This window comes from Lolium rigidum, chromosome 7 (assembly GCF_022539505.1).
Source record: "Lolium rigidum isolate FL_2022 chromosome 7, APGP_CSIRO_Lrig_0.1, whole genome shotgun sequence".
In the NCBI taxonomy this organism is placed as follows: Eukaryota; Viridiplantae; Streptophyta; class Magnoliopsida; order Poales; family Poaceae; genus Lolium; species Lolium rigidum.
This window is the reverse complement of record NC_061514.1, coordinates 206,482,431-206,506,931: the sequence shown is the minus strand read 5'-3', so window position 1 is coordinate 206,506,931 and position 24,501 is coordinate 206,482,431. Positions and strand designations below refer to the sequence as shown.

The window sequence follows — 24,501 nt, the reverse complement described above, 5'->3', positions numbered from 1 at the left end:
CTCCGAGCAATAACCAATAGTGGGATCTGGAGATCCATAATGGTTCCCACATATTCAACGATGACTTAGTGATCGATTGAACCATTTACATACGATGCCGATTCCCTTTGTCTCGCGATATTTTACTTGTCCGAGGTTCGATCATCGGTATCTCCATACCTTGTTCAACCTCGTTACCGACAAGTACTCTTTACTCGTACCGTGGTATGTCATCTCTTATGATCCAATCATATGCTTGCAAGCTAATCGGACGACATTCCACCGAGAGGGCCCAGAGTATATCTATCCGTCATCAGGATGGACAAATCCCACTATTGATCCATATGCCTCAACTCACACTTTCCGAATACTTAATCCCATCTTTATAACCACCCATTTACGCAATGGAGTTTGATGTAATCAAAGTACCCTTCCGGTGTAAGTGATTTACATGATCTCATGGTCGAAGGACTAAGGCAACTATGTATCGAAAGCTTATAGCAAATTGAACTTAATGACTTGATCTTATGCTACGCTCATTTGGGTGTGTGTCCATTATATCATTCAACCAATGACATAACCTTGTTATTAATAACATCCAATGTTCATGATCACGAAACCATGATCATCCATTAATCAACAAGCTAGTTATACAAGAGGCTTACTAGGGACTCCTTGTTGTTTACATAACACACATGTATCAATGTTTCGGTTAATACAATTATAGCATGGTACGCAAACATTTATCATAAACACAAAGATATTATAATAACCACTTTATTATTGCCTCTTGGGCATATCTCCAACAGGAACCCTTCGGCAGGCCTCTCAACCAGGCTCGTGCCGAATCCTTCGGGTAGAGTTGCAAGCACTGCATTGCTGCTATCTGATTTCCTTTGTGTAGGATCACAGTCTGCAAGTAATCGTCTATCCATGACCTCGGCTCCTGCTGTCCATCATACTTAGCGGCGTCAGTAGGGGTAGGTTTGAACTTTTTGGGTGGCATTGTCTCACGGATCTTGTAACTTAAACAATCAGCTCCCCTCAACTCACCGTCGTACTCCTGGCTTTCTTTTGAGGCGTCGCTATCGTACTCCTCCCTCGCGGCTCGCCGTCGCCTAGCTTTTCGATTCTACTCTGGGTGATTTCGTCTCGGGCATCCCTTGAGCGATGCTTTGAGCCGCTGGCTTGGAGCGTGGACTTTTCCTTCCGTGGAACCAGATTGTCTCCCAGGATTGCGAGGCTTTCCAGGGCGCCCCGATGAGCTTGAGCCATAGAACCTTCAGGTCATTGGTTGATGAGGTACGCCGCGAGGTTGGCAGTTGCTCCCTCAATGGTTTTTGGCCTTAACATACCCGCAGTGTCCATGGTCATGAAGGACTTGGATAGGTTTGACGTTATTTCTCTAGCATCGTCTTCCGAAAGTCTGGATAGCCATGATCGGTGCCTCCCTGCAGCTTGGCTGCTTCGGGACGCGCTTCCTCGCGAGCCCCTTCGTCGTTCACTAGATTGACCTGCCGCGAACAGACGTCTTTCGAGGGTGGCCTGCTCATCCGATAGTCGCTCCCGATTTTTCTCCAAGATGGAGCGATAAGCATTAAGGGTTCCAACCGAAGTTCCAGAGGGAAGCGGTGTGTTATTAAGTACGGCTGCCCGGGCTGCTGCCCATTCTTCCTCCGCGATGGTGTAATCGCTATTGTTGTTACTGGCACTGTTCTCAAAGCTATGTCGTCTGCTGGAGCGAGAGGTGTGATCTCCGCCTCCCCCGTTTCTTGCGTTTCCTGTGTTATTGGCAGCATAGACTTGGTGACGCGCCGTTTTCCACGTGACCTCCTTGGCAACGCTGTCGACACTGTCCTCTCCCGATGAATACCGGGCACTGCAGATGAACGATGTGTCACTCGATCCCAACCCGTGTCTGGTGTCGCAGTTCAGGCAGTAGTATGAGGTCATCTCCGATAGTACGGGGTTATTGGATCTGACCGACATTGAAGACATCGACCGAGGGGTTGATGGTGGAGACGAATTCGTCGAGTCTGTCAGGCCAGCTGAAAGGTCGAATGATGATGACATGATCGACCGTGCGGTCGATGGGGGCGATCTCTTTGTTGATATGGAGATGAACGGTTCCAGCAAACGAATGACTCCTTCCGCGTTGATGTTGCAGTGGACGCTCCCGAACGTCATATCCATGTTTCCTTGTAGACCCGAAAAAGTTGAGTGAGAAGAGTCGCTGTGCGGGGTGAACTCATAGGAGCCGAATTGGATCGGACTCCCCAAGATTGGTGATGCTGACGGCGTCGACGAAGCTACCGATGACATGGCTGGATCTGCCGATGACGGATCTTGTGCCAACAGGGTCCCCACAGACGGCGCCAATTGTCGAGGGTACTCCTCGGCAATGCCCTCCGTTTGGGGCTTTGGGTAGATGGAATCCTGTAGGCTGACACGAGACATCGGTTATCAAACAAGTGGGGAAAGCGATTTACCCAGGTTCGGGGCCCTCGATGAGGTAAAACCCGTACGTCCTGCTTGTCTGATCTTGATTATGAAAATATCGGGTTACAATGGGGTGCCGAAGGTTTCGGCTGTGATCTCGTCGAGAGGCTAAGTTCTATGGGGACCTAGCTCTCGACTTGCGGTGGCTAAAATTGCTAAGATTGCGTGTGTCCCTCGGCAGCCCCTCTCCTGGCCCTTATATAGGGAGCCAGGTCTCGAGAGATCTGTCCGAGTACGACTAGGTTACAAAGGATCCTAGTTCTAGACTTTCCTTGTTTGATTCGTCTCTTCGTCTTGTTCTTCAAGGAATCTTCTTCGGCACCGACGTAGTAGTCCACCTTGCCATCGAGTGTCTTCATGGGCCTCCAGTTGGGCCGTTCGGGATAGGGCAATAACAGTTACCCGAAGGGTAATGCCCACGTCAACGTCGCTATTAGCAGAAACGTCGCCTCCCACCGACAGAATATTCCGTCTTTATGAAACACACAAATGTTAAATTCTCTCGAAGGAGAACAGAGAAGCAAAAGGTGCAGTTTGGCAGCAACCTAACACGAAAAAGGTTGTTGTTGTTGAGCATTTGCCTTGTGAGGAGGTTGCTGGCAGTTCTTCTTTTGGTTGTTCTCGCCATGAGCACCGAAACGGCCACCGACACGGCCACCTCCACGATCGTAGCAACGACCATTTCCACGCTTCCTGCTGTTTGTCTGGTCCTCATGGAACTTCTTGAGCTCGTAGCGGTCTTCAGTGTTATGGGTGCGCTTCTTATGAAGTATGTAGTACGAATGGTCATCATTGCTCTCCTCGGCGCGGTCCTCGCATCGGTGTTTCTGCTTAAGCTCCGCCGTGAGGATGGTCGGTTCCTTGCGCTTGTACTCATTGGCCTTGCTCTTGGCAGGAGGGGCAGCGGGAGCCGCTTCAGGCGCGTCGTGGATAAACAGTCGTCCCTCCTCAGCCTTGGCGCATCTATCAGCGATCTCGAAGAGCCTGATCACAAAGTCCAGATCGTCATTGACATAGACCTTCTCCCTCGTCTTGACGTCAGTGACTCCCGCGGAGATGATTTCCCGTTTGGAGATCTTGGGAATCCTTGTTGCGGATATGGCTGAAGCGCTTGTTGAGGTCGTTCTTCGAAGCATGGGCACTCGTAGGTGGCCATGAAGTTGGCGAAGAATTGTGCAGAGATCGTCCCACCACAGGGAGATGGACTCCACGGGGAGGTTCATCAGCCATGCACGATCCGCTTCCTTGAGGGCCATGGGGAACCAGTTGGCCATGATGCGGTGGTCACCACGCGCGGCCTGGATGCCCACGGTGTAGAGCTGCAGAAACTCGTGAGCGTTGGTGATGTCGTTGTAGCGCGCGGGGGGGGGGGGGGGAGGGTTCAGGCCTGAACTTGTCTGGCCACATGGCGTAGCGCATGTCCTTGACAAGAGCGAGGCAGCCACCGCTGTACGTAGGGGTGCCCGCGACACAAGCGTTGCGGCCTGCCTCGGCGATGTCCTGGACAACGTGGATCTGGCGCTCAGGCCGGCGCTCGAGGGCCACGCGAGCGTCCTCAGGCGCTCGTTGTATCTCTTGGTAGCTTTCATCGACGTGCGGCGAGGAGGCGCCATGGGAACCCCCCTTGAGTGTAGGAGCGGCGCGAGCGCTTTCCGCTTTAACACCCTGAGGGCGAGGAGGATGCGGAGGTGGAGGAGGAGCTCCATGAGCGACTTGCCCTGCGCGGGCACCCTCCGGTCGTGGAGGCACAAAGGAGCGGGATGGCGCTGGAGTGCTACTAGCGATGTTGACGAGTTTGGCAATGCGTGTCAGCCACCCCTCGCGGCCGGTCTTGATGGGCTGGTGATGGCGCTTGACGGGGCTGATGGAGTGTCTTGATTCTTCCTCGACAACGGCGCCAGAAAATACTTCTTGATGATTGTAAACAACAACGCCAAAAAGAATCTTGATACGTTGGGACTCCAAGTGCAATGTGTTATATCAGCAGAGTATTTTCCCCACAAGGGTGACTCGAGGGTTTAAATCAAACTCTTGGGGAACTGAGCAAAGAGTATTCTCTTCTCTCTTCTTCTAGCAACCCTGCAAATAAAATAAAATCCTTGTGCCCCCAACCCCACTGTGTGGCTGTCAAGCACAAGGTAAACACAAGTAAAAATAAAACGAGTAAAACTAGATAAAATAAAGAAACTAAGTAAAAAAAGTAAAGGGGTTGATTGTTTTTTGTGTTTTGGATGCAAATAAGAAAAGTATATTTTAGTATTTTCGGATTAAAATAGTGCATCAAATAGAAAACAAGATAAAAGCAATATAAATGTGTTTCTTATGATAAAAAGTGGACCGGGGTTCATGGGTTCACTTGACTATTCTCTCTTTTAAGTTGTAGTGGACATATAGTAATTCATTGATGAGATATGAGGATGCAGAACAATAATACGAGTAAGATACACATTCATAACCTAGTCGAATCCGTGCAGGACCCTCGGGACCTGGCCTCCTATGTAAAGGTCAGGAGAGGGCATCCGGATCCTCCATATACAACACCGCATACAACAAACCCTAGAAACCTTACCTCCCGGCGAGATCATCACCACGCAGTCTATCGATTACCCCATTGTAACTTTTTTTCACCAATAATCAAGATCAGACAAGCAGGAGTAAGAGTTTTACCTCATCCAGGGCCCTGAACCTGGGTAAATCTCGCCTCTTGCTTGTTTGGTATCTGATGTCTAGTGCTAACCTGCCGAGGAGCCCCCTCGTCATAGCCGTTGGGCTATGGCAATGGATCAATTTACAACGAACCCTCCTAGTGGCGCAACTGTCAACGAATATGTGAGTACATTGTTTGGTCAACTATTGTTTGGTGAACAAAACTAAATGATTTCATCCTTGTTTTGTCGATGTAGGACCGCATTGCGGATGCTAGGTATAGAGACATGGCCGGCAGCAAGGGCAAAAGCTTTACAATGAGACATTGCTTTGATGTGCTCCAACATCTTCCCAAGTGGAAACTGAGGGATCAAGAACAACTCCCAAAGAAAGCTACAATGGTCAGCATGGATGATAGCAAGGATGAGAGAGATGGAAGGAACAATGACAAGTTTGAGGGGAACAAGAAGGCCAAAGAGAGGTTGAAGCTTGAGGGGGAGGCATCACTGTTGAGGGACAATTTTGATCAAATGATGAAGTTCAAGGAGGCAATAGAGCTGAAGACATTGGAGGCAAAGCTTGTTATTATCAAGAAGAAGAAAGAGGTGAAGCTTGAAAAGGTTGAAGCCACCCGAGATGAAGCAAGGAACAAGGCCAAATTGGAGGAGATGAAGATCAATATGAAGAAAGCCAAAGCAATGAAGGAGCTATTGGCCGAAGAGAGGGAGATCATGATGATGTCCACAAAGGACATGAATGAGCAACAAATGGAGTGGTGGAAGGATGCCACCGCGGAGATCATGGAGAGAGGAAGGCTTGCTCATGCAATAGAATATGGTGGTGCATCGGCTACCAATGGAGGTGGTGGCGAATGAAGTGGCGACGGACTGGTCTCCCTTTTATTTGGTTGACGAGTTGCATCAACTTTTTATGATGAACTATGCACGATTTGATGTAAAAACTGTGACTTATGCATCGATTGTTTGCATTTTTAGTGTTTGATATGTCCATTGTGTGAAAAATCCTGGTTTTACGAGTTTAGATGGTGCTCTTGCGGAACAACGCCCGTAAACTGAAGCTGTAATGCAGTTTTGGCTTACGGACTCTAATCTGCGTCTGCGTGAGCCCTTTTCCTACATGTTTGCGGTTCACTTTTTTACGGGCTTTGTTAGAGAAGAGGCGAACTATTATGTGAACTAGGGTTCGATCACAACGGGCTGGGAATAGGTGGGTACAGAACTACAATAAAGAATAAATCAGGGTCTTATTTGCAAAAGTGATCCAGCAACTCTACAAAATACAATCTGTGCCGCACGTTCCAGATCTAATGGTCCAAAATACTAGATCCTGCAATCACATGTAATGCCCAAGTTGCCCCCACCATTTCCTCCGCGACCCATCATCAGTGAACCCATAAAACCCTTCCCCCGTTGCCCTCTAGGGTTTCTCTCCCACTTCGCCTTCGCCGCCGCCCGCCCGCCCGCCATGGCCGCCGACACTTCGAAGCCCTTGTTCCCCGCCGCACCGCACACCTCCCTCCTCCCCTCCCACGGCAACCCTAACCGCGTCTCGCCGGAGGCCTCCTACTGGCGCAATTTCCGCTCCTCCGAGCTCGTCACCGGCTCCAATTACCCCGTCACCCACCTCACCTTCTCCCCCGCCCACGCCAAACCCACGCTCGCAGCAGTTGGCTTCTCCGCCGTACAGCTCTTCACCGGCGACCCCCTCGCGCCGCGCCCCAAGATATCTGTCACCAAGGATTTCGTATATTCGCCTTCCTTCCGCTCAGACGGGGCCCTCCTCGCCGCCGGCGACATTAAGGGTGTCGTCCGCGTCTTCCGCGTCGACAAGCCAACTTCGGGCCCACTCCGGACCCTCCGCGCCCACTCCGCCGAGACCCGCGTGGTCCGCTACCCAGTGGCTGGCGGCGACAAGATCCACCTCATCACCGCCGGAGACGATGCGCTGCTTGCCTACTGGGACGTCCCCTCCGAGACGCCCGTTTTCACCGTCCCTGCCGCCCACCGCGACTACATCCGCGCCGGCGCCCCGTCCCCGGCTGACCACAACCTCTTCGTCACTGGCTCCTACGACCACAGCGTCAAGCTCTGGGATGCCCGTACCGGGAAAGCACCGTCTCTATCCTTCTCTCATGGCGCCCCGGTGGAGAGCGTGCTGTTCCTGCCGTCTGGTGGGTTGCTTGCCACTGCGGGGGGGAACATGGTGAAGATTTGGGACGTGATTGGTGGTGGTCGGCTTGTGCACTCAGTGGAGAGCCATGTCAAGACAGTGATGGCCCTCGCGCTCGGGAAGATGGGCACCACCGGCGAAACTCGGCTGCTTAGTGCAGGGAGTGATGGATATGTGAAGAGCTTTGATTATGGGGAGCTTAAGATCACACACTCTATGCGGTACCCAAAGCAATTGCTGTCTGTGGCATGCTCACCTTGCGGCACAGTGCTTGTTGCTGGGTCTTCAAAGGGAGATATTTTCGTGCGCAGAAGGAAGAAGGCAACCGAGGAGGAGGAGCAAGCGGGGAAGGTTGTCAGCGGTGTGTTCGATTGGACATCGCCCAAGCCAGAGAAGCAGGCACTGAAGCCAAGCTACTATAGGTACTTTAGCCGTGGTCAGAATGAAAAGCCAAAGCAGGGCGACTTTGTGATCGAGAGACCTAAGAAGGTGAAAATTGCAGAGCATGATAAGTTGCTGAGGAAGTTCAGGCACAAGGAAGCTCTAGTTTCAGCATTAGCTAAGAACAATCCAAGGAGTGTGGTGGCTGTGATGGAGGAGCTAGTTGCAAGGAGAAAGCTGGTGAGATGCATAGGGAATCTGGACGTCGACGAACTAGGTTTTCTCCTGGAGTTCCTGCATCGAAACGCAACCTTGCCAAGGTACGCCAGGTTGTTGCTCGGTGTGGCAAACAAGGTGTTGGAGATGCGCGCTGAGGATATCCGCTCAGATGGGAAGCTGAGAGGGTACATCAGGAATCTCAAGAGAATGGTTGTGGAGGAGATTCAGATACAGCACACACTGCAGGGAATTCAAGGGATGATATCGCCCATGCTTGCACTTGCAAGTAGATGAAAAAGGTGCTTTTTCTTGAAAGGGAATTTTCGCTATCTGTTTGATTGCAATGAGGGCTGCCATATGTGCTGATGTATGTTAGTTTACACTTCATAGACCATGGTTGTTGGTGAAATTGGGCTTGTGTTACTATTTCAGATACTCTATTCTAGTAGTGTCTAAACTTTTGATGAGATTACTGTTCAACTATGCTTATTTTGATGATATGCAATATCCATCCAAGAGATGTGGTCGATTGTTACTCCTTGTGCTTCTTGCAGTTGTGCAAACTTTTGTTAATTGTGTATCTTGATATAATCAATTGTTCTGCATAATAATCAGTTGTTCAATTTCAATGTTTAGGCCCTTTGCTTTTCATGCCAGAGCCAAAGTGGCCATGTTTGTCTGGAAGAAATTTCAAAGTTTTGGTGTTCAATAGACCGGAGCTCTCTTAGCTGCTCTCACCAATTTGTTTGTTGAGCATTTTATAATTTCACTCTGCCGTTTATCAATTTCATAGTTCATAAGTCAGTGTGGATTCATGTGCTCGGCTATCTGATACTGACGTCTTGGTATTACTTGTGAGCGCTGCATAGGGATAATGCTGTCACTATATTTCCGGACATGGAAAACCTGTGTTTGTGCGATTTTGTTGTTTTGTCTATATATGGTTTAAGATCAGACCCTGCACACAAATTCATCTTCCACAACTACAAGCTACTCAAATGTCGGGGATGAAGTATCTTTTCAGATGGAAAGAGACACTTTGATTATTATTTTCCCCTCTCCTTGATTCAGTCGACTGGTTCTCCATTTCTTTTTTATGGGAGGGGATTACTGGTTACCGGTTCTAGGCCACACTCTTTCCTTCTTTGTGGTTTGTATAGGCTCCGTTTGGATTTTTTTTCCACGCTGCTGGTCCTTTCCTCCTTTCATTTTCTTTATGTTGGGACTTGACTTGATGGAGGTTGAGTCGCCCAACAATGGGAGAAGGGGCGGAGGGGATGGAGAACGCGGCGTCCACCGATGGGTATGGAGGTGGCCACCGGCGGGTGGAGGCCGCTGCGTCCAACATCGGAAGTGAGGTGGGTGGAGTGGCGTTCGCCGACAGGGATCGTGGCGGGTCCGTTGGTGGGACAGAAGCTGCCTCTGGCCCCAGGGAACCCTCTGACGACATGGTCTTCAGGTAGCACTGCCAGCAGATGGTGAGATTGCTTCCTACATATCTTCTACTGTTTATTTTGATGATCTGTGTTATTGCAAGGGGGTGCTGAGTTCCGTTCATGGACGGGGTGTTCCATCTTTATGCCCCCATGGCAATGGTGAGCAGGAATTTTACCAGGACGAGCATCTTCAGTCTAGCATTAGCTGGGTATGGTTCCGCAGGTCAACCTGGACATTGCCCTCCAAAAGCTAGACGCAGCATGCACATTTATTTGTTTTCCAGCGGTTTGTCTCCTTTTTTATTCTTATTGCTTCATATGTCAACTGCAGCAATTGAGATTACTCATCTCACTGTTTGTGGTCATCTCATATACATCATCCCACAAATTGATGCATTAAACCTATTTATTCACTCTTTTAAAGTTGTAGAGATTATTAGCACGATCAGGCTCCAGCCCTTCCATATTGTTATTGGTTGCTCTGATGTTTCATTTTTTTTATCAATTGTATAGGTTCTGGATTGTTTTTGGTTTGTTGACCTGTCCTTGCATCTGTTCGCCGTGTTTGTCTAGCCCGCCTAGCTGAAGATGTCTCAAATTGTGACTGATCAGTTCTATCAATTAGCAATCTCTTGCTCTTGGAACTCTATTCTTTGATTGTCAATCATTCCACTTGCAATTCTCTTCTATCTTTGGGCCTTTCTTTTTTCCATATGAAGCAAATGCTCTGGGTTCCACTATCACCAGACACCAGGATAACGTAACAGATTTAAAGATGATTCCACCCCCACCCCCAGGGGTAACAAAGAAAAAACAAAAGAAAACCCCGAAGGGGCAAAGGCCCATCACTTGCAGCAGACCGCATCTAAAGAGAAACAAGAACCAAACCCAACAACAAAGTAACATTCAACATAAATAGCTATATATACATGGCCTATTCCAGAGCAAAATGAACCACCGTCTAGGCACCAAATTGAAATTGCTCTTTCACATCCACAATCTTTAGCTTCCTCTAACGATGAGCCATGATCTTCGATACGAAGAAAGTGAGAGGTTGTCAACCCTTGAGCTTTTTTTTTTTTTTGAAATATTGTCGACCCGTGAGCTAACAACACATTGCCTGAAGAATATCAGCTGCATGTAACAGATCCTGCTTATCCCCCTCATTTTGAAGTCATGCCCAGTATTTCAAAAAATAGCAAATTATCTCCACCAGAAATTCCACAACATCCTATTGAGTTTCTCTTGTGGGTTCTATTGAGTTGGTGAATCGGGCCAACGAGGGCAACCGGTGTGTATGTTCTATACATTTGTATCTTCAAGTCCCATCTATTAGTCAAGTTCATAGGAAATTTGCGGGAGGTCAGAATTTGTTTGAGACATCATTAAGCCAATTGATGCAGAATTGCAAGTTCACAACAGCTTATTCATTCTTCACAAAAAACTGATGAAAGAATCATACTGTGCTACGGTGATAGCTCATGCCATATACTGAACATGCAAGACGCAACGCTCACGGGCCTAAGTGCCGTGAAATAATTGCTAAGGATTCTTTTTTCCTAGGTCAAACCATTATCCATCTATGCTACCACAACAGATGTATGTAAAATAAAGAATGAAAACAAACGCATAAGAATATAGAACTGAGAAATATGAAAGGACAGAATGTACTATTGCTTATTATACATTGACCTGCCTACAAAAATACTAGCCTGCAAATTAAGAGCTGCCATGGGACCTGAACGATGACATCGAGTGCGCTGAAACTGAGGCGGTCGGACTGTGAATCTCCCTGTCCCCATTGGCAGCTCTACCCTTTCCACTGATCATGCCGACAACCTCTTGAGAGACATCCATGAACCAATCATCGCCAGGAAGGACACTGCACAAAACCAAGTGTGCCAATTGTAATTTAGAAGTCCGCAGCAAAAGCAACTTCAGATATGGAGTAATACTTTTGTCAAGTATTGGTATGCACACCAATTTGAACGAAATAACTAAAAAAGTGCCCCTCATCCAAAAAGGCCATAATTGGTATGAACGATCCTGAAGCGAACTGTTAGACTACGATTAAAATAACAGGTGAGTCACCATGATCAATTCGGACATAAGATACTTCGGATGTATTACTGCAATCTGGAGACCCAGGAAACATCTTTCTTTCAATTCACATAACAAAGATTCCAATTGCCATGTAGCTACATATTGTTCACGCATGTGTTAATCACCATAGCATACTGAGTTTTTCCACATAGCTCCATGAGAACAAGGGATGAATTTAACAGCTGGGGTCACTAGAGCTACAGCCCCACGGTGCCAAAGAAATATTGCCACCATAACTTATCCTTGACTTCAACCAAACAAGGAACTACCATATTCCTTGAATATTTATGGATCATTTTAGTAGGAGGCAGTGGTGGTAGTCGCACAAGCATATCACCATATTGTTTAAACTAACCACATAACAGCTGTATCTCTATTGTTTAGAGAATCTTAGTAGCTGGAAGATATGCCAGACAAACTTATGCTTGGTTTTCGAAACAAATTAGGTAGACATGACACTTTAAATGTCTCGTAAATTCCTATTTGAATAGTGCGTGCTTTAGATAATTAACCTCTTTTGCTGAAGTTAGCTAATACAGAGTTACTTGGTTTTGAACCAATAGAAGTATAAATAGGAGTCAAAGCATAATACCTATCAGGATTCATTCCAGTGGCAGAAAAGGCACCCATTGCTCTATCAATGATGTCCAATATGACTTGATGTACATGTCTAGACAAAAATCGACCTTGTCCGAAGATGATGACAAATTGCATATCCAGGTAGAACTGCAAATAATGGGGGGAAAATGAAACAATAATTACAGCTAAAAGAAAGAAAAAGGGGGTAAGAAACTTACCTGCTGAAGACCAAGGGGGCCCAAAGGCTTTGGTCCCTGTTCAATCTCTTCCCAGAAGGCCTGATCCTCCGAGAGCCAAAGTATAACAGTCTCTGTGAGCCGCATCATCAGCAAAGTAGCAAATCTTTCTCTACCAACAAACATATCTGCAGCAATGCCTGCCATCCTATTTAGCTTTGCATACAGTTCCTGCAATGAATAGTACATAAGATACTTCCATAGACCATAATGTGCAGGACAACCTTGCCACATACAAAGAAACATTACATTGAACACAAAGGACCATCATCATGAAAGCTAGCATATTGACGCAGTTTATAACTATATGAGTGGAATATCACATTAAAGGTGCCTACTTTTTCAAACCTGTACATATGTTTCATCCACTCTAGTCCCTTACAATCTCTGGATCATTCCACGGACCCGGGTAATGTTAGTTATAACTATCCTCCAGTTATATGATCACCAATTCACGATAGAACAACTACAAAATTATGAACTAAAGTGTCCAATAGCACAAACGATGAGATAGAAAATCAGTTCAACTTAGCATTCCACTGAACGAGGCACTGTTTTAACCTTGAATTGAGCAACATATACCAAAGATTTCGAAAAGCTAAAGGATTTGCAAGACAAAGGTAAGGTCAAGGATGAATATAAGCGTCTCGAATGACATAAGCAGTAAGGTTTAAATTCTCAAGAGGCAATAAATAAATGTAGCTTGTAAATACCTGGAAAATTGGAGATGGGACCCACTCTGGCTCTTCGACAGTATTATCCATACTAATATACATTTCCGCGCTGAGATGGGTATCACCTTCGTCGGTAAATATTAGTTCGAGAGCATGCTGCCTGCAGAAACTATCTCTCAATCTGTCTACCATGCGTTGTAGTTTCCTTTTCCATTCTCGTAGCTCAGGCACACGGTTTTGTTTATCTGGCCCTCTTTTACGCAAATCATCCGTGGACTGGTTTATTGATGATAGCTTCATAGCTGCTCTGGGAAGCAATTCCTCGGCAAGTAAAGATGCATTGGCTAATAAAGCCAACTGTTGTTCTTCAGTTTCTGCCATTCTTACAATCTTATGGCCTAAGCCCTCTACGTTAGCTTCGTCATCCATTGATCCAGGTAATGCACTTATGAGCAAATTGACGTATAAGTTGAAATTTTTTGCGATCCCATCCATTGTCGAACCCCCTAACTGCAAGCTAAGGAGTGGTGCAACATCCTCAAAGTAATCCTGAAAGTTACAGGTATTATAAATACATGTTGTGTTAAGTCATACACTATGGTTGAAAGGATAAAGATACAAAGACAATAACCCCTTTCAAAGAAACCGGGTGCAAAGGTGGCAGTTTGTATTAGAAGATTTCTTATATGGATATGTGATGATGATGTAGATGGCTAGTTTCTCACCTATATACCACTGAAGCCAAGTATTAAACAATTTTAAGCTCTGACAGGCTGGCCCACTAGTATTACTGTCGTTGATGATTTTATGCTTCCAAATAGGACAATGTTAGATTTGAATTTTGTCAGGAGCTCTATGATTTTTCCAGACACCTCAATGTCTGCAATCCTACTGTATTAATATAATATGCTGTAGTTTGACGCTTAAGGAAGACGAAGGACAAAGAATTAAATATTCCCATATTTGTCCACTTCCAAAGCTACATTCCTAATTCTTGATTGCCACGAAATGCCTACTTTAGTATTAATGTACTATGGAACTACAATAGTTCCCTCAAAGCAAACAAAATGGTGGAGGACTAAACACCAAGCTGGTCCATGCCAACCACCTAGGCTCAGCAACTACCATTTAGGGTGATGCTGTGACAGCAACGCCCATCACCAGCAGTTCTCCAGGGAACTCCTGCAGAAACTATTCATCTGCTGCCAAGAGATGCTGCTGAGCTGCCACATCTCCAAGACATGCCACCACCTCAGATCTCCACCTCCCTAACGTACTGACACCTCTCCCGGTCAATACTTGGTACTCCCTCCTCATCATGTTGCCCCTCCACTCACATGGTCCGCTGAGCTGCCACATCTCCAAGACATGCCACCACCTCAGATCTCCACCTCCCTAACGTACTGACACCTCTCCTGGTCAATACTTGGTACTCCCTCATCATGTTGCCCCTCCAGTCACATGGTCTCTCCTACTCTGTTCTTCTCTTCTCTAACTCACCCCCTGCTCTGATCTGTTTGTACAACTGCCATACTAGTCTCAGGCTATTCATGACTAGTCACCTAGTCGGTTGCGTGGAGACTCGACTTGACTAGGTTGAAAACCTTGAAGTCGAGGTTATCATCTACTGAGAACTAACCAAATCTAAGCTGAGAACTACATCTTTGTGCGAACATAACTTCAATCAAGATAAATGTTAACTTAGGATGTAGCTATTTGTGGTCTAGTAAAGAACAAACCAATACTATTATGCCATACTCGGCATGACCAAGCTTGCAAGAAGGATAGGTCACTACCATTTTGATGAAAACAAGTAGGAAAGATTCATTCATATTAATCAAAATGGATCAATCATTACCTGAACCATCGAATTGAAACGATGCGCGCTGGTAGAGAGCTTTGGTTGAAGTGCCAAATTAGCAACGGAAGATCTAGCTACTGGGCGAATACCATTTGGGGGATAAGTAAGTGTCCAGTTATCGGCTGCAGCTAGGGCAGCAGTACTCTCTTCAATTCTCCTCAAGTTAGCATCTAATGCTTGCTCAAGACTGGGCTTGAATTGCTTCAGGAGAACAGAGGAAACAGACAGACCACGAGCTTCCAGCAAGGAACAATGGCCAAGTGATATCTGAACACATTCTGCAGCTGCTCTCAAACCTCCAGCAGCTGCACAAGAAGACAACACATGCCTCTTTACCAGAAGTGCAAAGGACAAGACCTGCTTGGTCGCCCATGTAACCAGCTCAGAAGCATAACATGACTCGTCACCAAAGACTTCTACAGAGTCACTGAGCGCCTGAGCTACAACTGAAAAAACTTGCTGAGCAAGTGCTGCAGTGTATGCCCCGCCATATGATGTGCTTGACGGATGTATAGTTTGCAAGTTGCATTGGAGCCTTTGATTATGTGCACTGAGTAACAGACTGTGAGCTCGAGGGCCATCACCAAGCCTTTTAAGAGCAGAAGCGGCAGCGCGAAGTTCAATGCCACGAGTAGACGACTGACAAGCAGCTTCAGCAAGCTGGTCTGCAAGCTTTTGACGATTATCAGAGACAGCACCTCTCAAAGCTGAAATTTCTGCTGCAGTTAGAGTTTGTGTACGTCTTGCGTCTGCAGCAACTCGCTCCGCTTCATCTAGTGCATCTAGCGCTTCGTCTACTCTCCTCTCAGCTAGCAAAACATCAAGCAAGTCAGGGAAATCTGCAGACCATTTCTGTATTTCTGAAGGTTCCTGATCTTCAACATTGGATATGTCCTCTTCTGTAGAACCTTCTGTGCCCGAAGTCAGGGAATCTATCTGAACTCCTTCAGATAGACCATGGATTAAAGCTGCCTGTGTATTGAGTAAATTTCTAATTGATAAGAGCTCTCCTTCTAGGTCTGATATCTCCTTCGATGTTCTGATGGCCAGGAGATCAATTTTAATATATAAGTGGGGACACAGAAATAATATTGAAGAGGACGAACAGAAACAAATAAAAGAAATTATTTAACAGCAATGTCATGAATGCAAAATTAGATGATTTGCACATAAAAAATGATTATACCCATGATCCTCGATTCATAATAATAGTGAGGCTATTGGTTGAAGAAGACACATTTATTGTTATTCTTGACAGTCAGAGCACTAACTTTTGAGTTTAGGACAGAAGAAAAACCAAATACATGATAGCTACCTACAACCTTTATGTATAAACACAAAGGATGCATATGTATAATAAAAGGGGACTGACTATAGTGTGTACGATTGTGTGAGTGTATGCTACGTGCTTACCAAACAATTCTCCAACCATCCACTCACTACTCAGTTAACAAGTCGGAAGTGGGAATATATGAAAAAGGAGAACATTTGAGGAACTTTGGTACGTAGCTGGCGTTTGCATATGTAGCCATCCACAAAAAGCTTAAAGGAAATTCTAAGAAACAAATAAGCTAAAGACAGTAAACTAAAATAGGTAAATGCTTCCGCATAAGTGACAATTGACAAGTGTAGAAAATAATGTGCCATCATGATTACGGGGGTTAATTTCTAGCACACAAGTGACAATTGACAACAGCATAAATCACACTCTTGGGGCGGCTACCAGACCTGATGAATGCAGCATAATTTGCATAGACACTTCTGCGCATTTCTTCAGCTGAAGCCTTCTTTAGATCTTGCAGATAAGAACACAAATGTCTTATTTCCTGTAATAAAGAGTTGATTCGTCAGCTATTAGCCAGGTTTTCCGTTTTGACGTATAATGCAGCCAAAACACAATCCCTTGCACAAGGAATTAATCAAGTTTCACCTCCAGCTAGAGTAATAAAGTATTCGCCTGAAACAATTCCGGTTCATTTAGTCCTATATTGCAACCACAACCATGCCACACAGAATCAGAATTATTCATCTACATAGACTATCTAATCATTTGACCAAAATCTCTAGATAGTACATAGCATAATTCAACAATGCAAACATAAGAAAGGAGAAGTTGATGCCCCCATAACGTATTTGCCCTACATGCGAACACCAATCGAGCCACCACATGGCATTTCTCGTGCCCCCATACGAACCGCGATGACAGGCTCCTTCCACCACCCAAATCCCACCATTCGCGATCCAGACTCGGCAAACACAAATGGAGATGGATCGAGCGCGCGCGCAACCCCTAGCCGGATCAGACAGAGAGCTGCCTCACCTTCTCGTTCATGGTCTGGCACTTGGACTGCACGTAGGCGTCGGGATCGAAGTTGTCGGTCTTGAAGATCTTGAGCTTGTCGGCGAGCTGCACCCCGCCGTCGCCGCCGCCCCCGCCCCCGCCACCTCCCCCGGCGCCAACCCCCAACGCCGCCCCGCCCACCGGGAACACCCCGGAGTGGCCGGCCGGCCGCGACCGCGAGGACTTGGCCGACGCCATCCGAGATCCAGAGGCCTCCTAGCGCAGGGCAATGGCGGGATTGGGTTGGCGGGGTCCGAGATCGCCGCCGTCCTGGCTGTCGTCGTTGGAGGGTCCGTGGTGGGCGGTGGGTTAGTTGCTCGTCAATCCAATGAAGGAATGATTTGAGGGCGGCCTTTTTTAGATTTTCGTTCTAATAATTTGGGATTAGGCGTGGCACCTACTAAAGCTTCAAGTTTCCTTCCACCTAGACACTCTTTTTTCTATCTACGGTACTATAAGTTTCCACCTAGACTTGTGATGTGATTGACATTGGAATTGCAAACCGGCGCCGAGGTGTGTCTTGTTTCTCCGCTCTACCGTAGCCGGTTGTGGTTTTCAATATTTTTCTTAGGCACCTCAAAAAAAAAAAAAATTTCTTAGCCTCAAACATCTACTATCTTTCCTTCCCGGAAACTTCATGAAAATTTCTCATTAAATTTCATCATGTACTAGATTACATTAAAGTTTTCTCATATAGGTGTCAATCAAATTAAAGTTTTCTCATATGGATCACCTTTCTAGCCATCCAATTAAACTAATTGAAAGTTGTGATTCAGAACATTTCGATCAACGCAACATTCATATATGCAACATTTTTCTCGAATATTTGTCTTTGTGACTCATCAAAAAAAATCATCCAAAGTCTCTACAGCATACAAACATGTCAATGCAGCAAATACTCCATTATTATATGGTCAAATCACGTGCAAACAACATTGGAGAAACACATGCAACATATTGAAACAACGCAACCAACAATGAAGAATCACATTTCCAACATAAACTTGGCCTTAAAGACAAATGTCAGGAATCATTGTAGTCGAATTGCTAGTGTTTACCTAACAAGCATATGCATGCTTGCAGCGTGTGCAAAAAAAAAACATACACAACATAAAAGAAAATCATAAAGTCACTAACTTGTGCTTCTGCCATTATTAATGGAGGCATCGACTTCGCCAATTTGATCTCGTTGGAACCTCATTGGAGCCATATCGAACGACCCTGAATTCGTGTCGCTTGAACGCCACAAAACTGAGCTCACATTAGGGAAATATTTTGGTAATCAACTTTCATGGTACGGAACTTTGTCCAATCAAGCAGAGGAAGCACTAAAAGATATGCCCATCGAGGAAGATGAGGCAGCAAATGATTCCAAGTTTTTTTTTGGGGGGGGGGGGGTGGGAGGTGTTAGATCTTGCATGGTAGCTCATCGTGGAGTCGTAAGCTAGAGAATATAAACAGGACATACAAATCACATAGAGTGGGTGGCATGCAAATGACATAGAGGCGACACAAGCAACAACAACACAACCAGCAAATCCATTCGATGGATTGATCAGGTGAACAAAATTGTTCCCCATTAGTTAAAGCACTATACACTATACAATTCTTTTCTCCAAAAGAAAAGTACTTCATTTGTTTGAAAAAAAATGTATCACTGTGCATGACATCTTTATAATGCCAGATGATTGTACATGGTTGGGATATCTTGACTTCTTAAGTTTCTTGGTGCCATACATGAAATGTGTTTGCGTTATTGTATGTTTGCATCATGTGTTTTTTACCAATGTTTTTTTACTAAAGTTCATCATATATGCCCCTAAGAAGGTATAAGCTTTAAGATAATATCCATGTAATGTATATTGTTTTGTAATATCACATAAATTTCGAACTTTATATTGCTTCAGCATTTCTAATTAGAGTAGGTCATATCCAGGGAAGCGGAGATTGTGAATAATGGAAGAAACAAAGACATAACACATAGGGCAATGATTGTCCATGACAAGTGCAATGTAGAAGCAAGAAGACATAGAGAAAGTGAGTATGTTGGACTTGTGGAAGATGGACGGAACTAAAGTTGTGAACACTTAGCGTTGAAAATCAACTAGTTTAGTATTCATGATTTTTTACATAAGAGTTGAAAATGATTGATTGATAGGTAACACATGAATGATTTTAGTGGATGTATTAGTTGCATCAGCTACTGTTGGAACACGTTAACCAGTTTTGTGGCCCAAGTGGCCCAAGCCCTCCCATGTGGGTGCTAACCTATATAAGGAGGGAGCTGCAGGAGAGAAAAACCTAAGAGACTCAACCCAATCCTAGCCGTCAGTGCTACTGGGAACAGAAGAGGTGAGCCTCCATGTGACTCTATGTGGTATCAAGATGGTCAAGTGCGGTGACCCAGCATACCACTGCATGGTGTAGTATGCAAGTCGTTGACATAACACAAGTGAAACACCATTCCACTCGTATTACATCCCTCGAAGTGGTACAACAGAAACATATGTGAGTCCAAGACGTCTATAGAAGTGCACACGAATTGTTTACAGAAGATCAACACATCCTCCTACTTTACAGTGAGGTAAAACAACAAATAAAGCTCCAAAAGAATAACTCGTAGACTAACTTACGACTAACTCTAGATCTAGAGCTACTTGGCTTGCTATAGAACTGATGTAGCCCCGCCCACGGACGACACTACATCAAGACCGACGAGCCCTCCTCGTGGCCCAATGATACGAGCTCGGGCCAAAGCCATACACCAAGAGGTGAATTCGCTCCTTTCCACGTATGCATTTGATACCTCATTGGATGACATGCTACTTCATGCAAATACCATGTGTTCAATAAGGTACATCGACCAAGACGCAAGCCATGGAGACCAAGCCAATGGAGAGGGATCTGAAAATGGAGAAGATGGAGACCCAGCGCTCCAGCCGGAACTTCCGCCCCCCAGGACCGGAACTCCCGGCCAAATGCCCAGGAAAGAGAATCCAGCCGGAACTTCTGCCCCGAACTTCCTCCCATCGGAACTTCCGCCCAAGTTCCGCCCTAGTTCCGAAATCGCGCCAAAACAACCATGGATGGTTATGCAAGGAAAACGACCATTTTCGGAACTAGACCGGAAGTTGGCCGAAACTTTCGCTCCGACCGGAACTTCCTCTTCCCAGGACCGGAACTTCCGCCCATGTAAGGGTATTTTACCCTTATCCATTATTTTGGTAATAATGACACCATGCTAGAGTATTTGGTCTAATACATGTTTATGAGATTATTCCCAGGTATTAGCCAATAAGGTAAAAAGGTGTATCAATGGAACAAGAAGGCAATAGGAGACCCCCACTTTGATGAAAAACAATAAGGGTCTCTTCAGCGGCCAGCCCGGCACCGACCGGCCCCAGGACCGGTGCCAGCCGGGTCAAGACCAGTAAGAAAAGGAGCTTCGTCATCTTGGGCCCGGTCCCAGGCCCGGTCTGGACCGGCTGCATCCGGTCACACGCCCGGTCGGGCCGGGTGCTGGGCCGGACGCCCCGGCGCCAACCGGACCCCACGCTGGAGCCAGCCGGGGGATGTCCAGTATGTCTCAGAGCCCGCCCGGTCAGGACCCGGCCCCAGCTCCAGTTTGAACCGGCTTGCCCGGTGCCTGGCTCGGTCTGACCGGCCCCTGCGCCGGCATGTCCGGCGCTAGGCCCGGTTGACCGGGTTTCTCGAGAAAACTGTTGAGGTGGCAAGTCACCAACGGCCTTATTTCAAGAGACACTATATATATCCCTTCTTCTACCTCTGAAGGGTTAGGCACTACACTACAAGCTGTTCTTGATCTCTCTCTCTATCATACTCCATTGTTAGAAACACCAAAAGCCTTAGATCTCCCTCCTCCTCCACCCAAACTCAAATCCCTCCGGGGAAACGATAGAGGAGGACCCGATCTACTGTTCTACCAAGCCAAATCTTATTCCCCCTTGTATTCATCAAGAAACTTGCTCTCTAGGGTTCCTTGGAAACCCTAGGTGGGCAAGAGAGGTCCGGAAGCATCCGGGCTGCGGATTTGCTCCTGACAAGATTGTGAAGGTTTGGAGGCTACCTCAAAGTCTACCACAAGTGAGTGAGCTATTCCTTCGTGGGATAGGCTCCGGAGAATAGGGTGAGCCTTCGTGGGACCTCCACCCCTCCAAACGTGGCGTACCTTCTTGCAAAGGAAGGGAACACGGGAATAAACCCTCGTCTCCGCGTGCTATCGATTATCTCTAACCGAACTCCTTACTTGTGATATAACTGCCCGTGAGAGCATTCGTGCTTGAGTTACTTGTATCCTCATAGAGGTTGCTTCACCTAGTTTTCATTAGGCTCATCATTATATTCCGCAAAGCCTAATACTGCAAAGAAAGAATTAAAATTTGTAGAAACCTATTCACCCCCCTCTAGGTTTACCATCTCTGAACTTTCAATTGTTACAGAGCCTGGACTCTTTTCAAGGGCCTCACAGCCTTAAGAGTGAGATGGATAAACTATTCGAGGGTCTGGATGAAGATTCTAACCTTTCGGTTAAGGAGATGAAATCCAGATTCTTGGCATATGATGCCGAGAAAAAAGAAAAAGGAGGATGAAGTCCAAGCCAAATGGCACAAATGACTGCCATGCTTAAGAGCCTGACTAGTGGAACCTCTAGTGGGACTTCGGTTCCTCCGGAAGGTTTCCATCAAGTCAATCATGACTATCCCAAAAACACTTCACCCATGCCTCATATAAACCATAGTGGGAATGTTCCCCATTTTGATGGAACTCACTTTCCTTTTGGGAAATCTTCTATGGAATCTCATATTCGCAGCTGCAGTGTGGAGTAATGGGAGATCATTGTTGATGGATACCGGAAGCCACAAGATCCCGCTCGGTTGACCTCCACCGAATTCTACAACCGTCAACTCAATGCCTCCGCACGTGACAAGATTAGGAGTGGCATCAACCGCAAGCTCCTTGATCAAGTCAATGACATTGACTCCGCTAAAGAGTTATGGGATCGGATCGTAGTACTCCAAGAGGGAACCGATTTGATCCAATCATCTCTTTACGAGTCCGCAAAGCAAGAGGCCACTATGTTCATGATTAGAGAAGGAGAATCTGTGGCCGATGCCTATGCAAGGCTTGGTGCTCTTAGAGTGAAGGTCAAGGGACTTGGTTGTGAGAAATACAATGACGGCTTTGAGATGAATGAAGCATTCATAAAGTCCAAGGTCATTGCCATAATTGCAGTCAAGCAAAAGGACACCAACCTTGCACTCAACTTGCAAATCATTACCAAGAGTGCCGATCTGAACGCCGATGATCTAGTCTCCTATGTGGCAGCCAATTCGAACGTGGCCAAGACAGGAGAAAGGCTCATGGAAATGAACCGTGTTGATGAAGCCTCACACAACCTTGCCCTCAAGGCTAGAGCTGACCATGAAAGAGAAGAAGTCTATGAAATTGAAGAAGATGAAGAGATGACTTCAACTAGTGACATCGCCTTAGACTTTGCTTTCTTTGCCAAGAAGTACAAGGCAAATTTTCCAATGTTAAGAAGAGAACTTGGTACAACTGTGATGAAGATGGCCACTTTGCAAATGAGTGCCCTTATGAGTAAAGGGTAGACAAGCCAAAGTTTGTCAAAGGGGTCAAGCCAAGATTGAAGCCAAACCCAATCAACGATCGATACAAGAAGAACAAGGGAAGAGCCTTTGTTGGGGCCGAGTACATGTCCGATGAATAAGAGGAAGATGAGGAGAAGGAGGCCGGAGTGGCCGGTTTGGCTTTCTCCAAGCCCGGGTCACTCTTCACATATGACTACTCCAAGGATTACTCCACGGAGAATGATGTTGGTTCTTCCTTCATGGAAAGAACAACTCAAGATGACGACTCCGATGACTCTCCCTCCTCTACGATCGTTGGCTCTTGTCTAATGGCAAGAGAAACCAAGGTAATGGAATCTCCACCTTCTCTATGTAGTGTTCTTCATGATGAAACTGAAAATCAAGAAGAATTAATTGTGCTTAAGGAACTTTAAAAAGTTAGATGCACCCTTCGTGGTGAAGCACTTGTCAAGTTTGATTTCTTGATGGACTCCCTCAAAGAAAAGGATGAGTCCATTGAGGAATTAGAATATCATTTGAATGATAAAGAACGGAGATTCAATCTCCTAAGATAAGAGCTAAAAATCGAAAGGTGCATGTCTCAAGGCCTTAAGCAACAAATTGAAAACTATGAACTAGATAAAGTGAAGGATCTTGAAACTATTGAAAGGGCTCAATTATTGTCCCAAGAGCTCGATGCTTCAAAGAAGGAGATTGAAGTTGCTCATGCTTCTCTCACTAGGGATCTTGACCATCTTGAAAGAGCTAATAAGCTTGCTAAGGATGAGCTCAAGAAACTTGGAGAGAACCATGACCTACTTCAAGAAACATACAAAAAGGCTCGTGGATCAATGAATGATCCCATTATTGCTAAATATGTTGCTAGTTCCTCCACCTCATTTACTCATGAGCATGCTAAACTTGTAGAGGAACATGTTCGTTTACAAGAGGAATTATCTTTGCATGTTGAGACCAATGCATATCTTGAATCCTTGGTGATCAAATATGGTCTCAACTATCATCCTAATGAATCATCTTGTGAGCAAGCAACTATTCTTGAGGAAAATGTTAGGTTAACAAAGGAACTTGCAAAGTTCACCACCGCCAAGAATAAGATGAGATTGGATGACCTCTTGAGTAAGCAAAGGTCAAACATTCAAAAGTTTGGACTTGGATATGTTCCCAAGTCCTACAATAAGAACAACTACAAGAAGGAGAAGCCCGCTCAAGAAAAGAACAAGAAGGTCACTAATGATGGCAAAGCCTCAAAGGGCAAAGCCACTAGTGGTGACCGCACGGGGCCAAACAATCACTATGCTTTATTTATTGATTATTATGGTGATGTTTATGCTAACTATGTTGGACCTCGTGATGGCTATGCTTATAGAGGTTACTCAATTTGGGTACCAAAAGATCTTGTTTCCATGACTAGGGAACCCATTAATCGATGGGTTCCTAAAACCTCTACTTGATTTTGTAGGGGTATTCCTCCGGTGGTCCAAAATGGGTGTTTGATAGTGGATGCACCAATCATATGACCGGAGGAAGAGGTGTGCTTGACCAATTCATTGAAGATATAAACAAGAAGTCAAGCATCACCTTTGGTGACAATTCAAAGGGAAAGGTACTTGGGTATGGCAAGGTGGCAATCTCTAAGGACTTGTGCCTTGAGACGGTCATGCTTGTTGAATCCCTTGGCTATAATTTGCTTTTTATATATCACCTTGCGGATGCCGGTTATAATTCAT

The 24,501-nt window shown here is 45.8% G+C and overlaps 2 protein-coding genes across 2 annotated transcripts; one reads left to right on the top strand and one right to left on the bottom strand.

Moving 5' to 3' along the window:
• The first annotated feature begins 6,587 nt into the window (after positions 1-6,587).
• On the top strand, positions 6,588-8,449 carry LOC124678292 (protein SLOW WALKER 1). The gene has a single exon (XM_047214205.1). The coding sequence runs from the start codon at positions 6,610-6,612 to the stop codon at positions 8,206-8,208; it is 1,599 nt and encodes a 532-aa protein (XP_047070161.1). The 5' UTR covers positions 6,588-6,609; the 3' UTR covers positions 8,209-8,449.
• Positions 8,450-10,798: 2,349 nt separating this feature from the next.
• Positions 10,799-17,508, bottom strand: LOC124675095 (exocyst complex component EXO84B-like). Its single transcript, XM_047211165.1, has 7 exons — positions 17,124-17,508; positions 16,532-16,629; positions 14,801-15,842; positions 12,982-13,491; positions 12,251-12,439; positions 12,046-12,179; positions 10,799-11,232 (listed from the first exon to the last, which is right to left on the bottom strand). Exons 1-7 carry the CDS (start codon positions 17,340-17,342, stop codon positions 11,070-11,072), a joined length of 2,355 nt encoding a protein of 784 aa, XP_047067121.1. The 5' UTR covers positions 17,343-17,508; the 3' UTR covers positions 10,799-11,069.
• Positions 17,509-24,501: the final 6,993 nt, after the last annotated feature.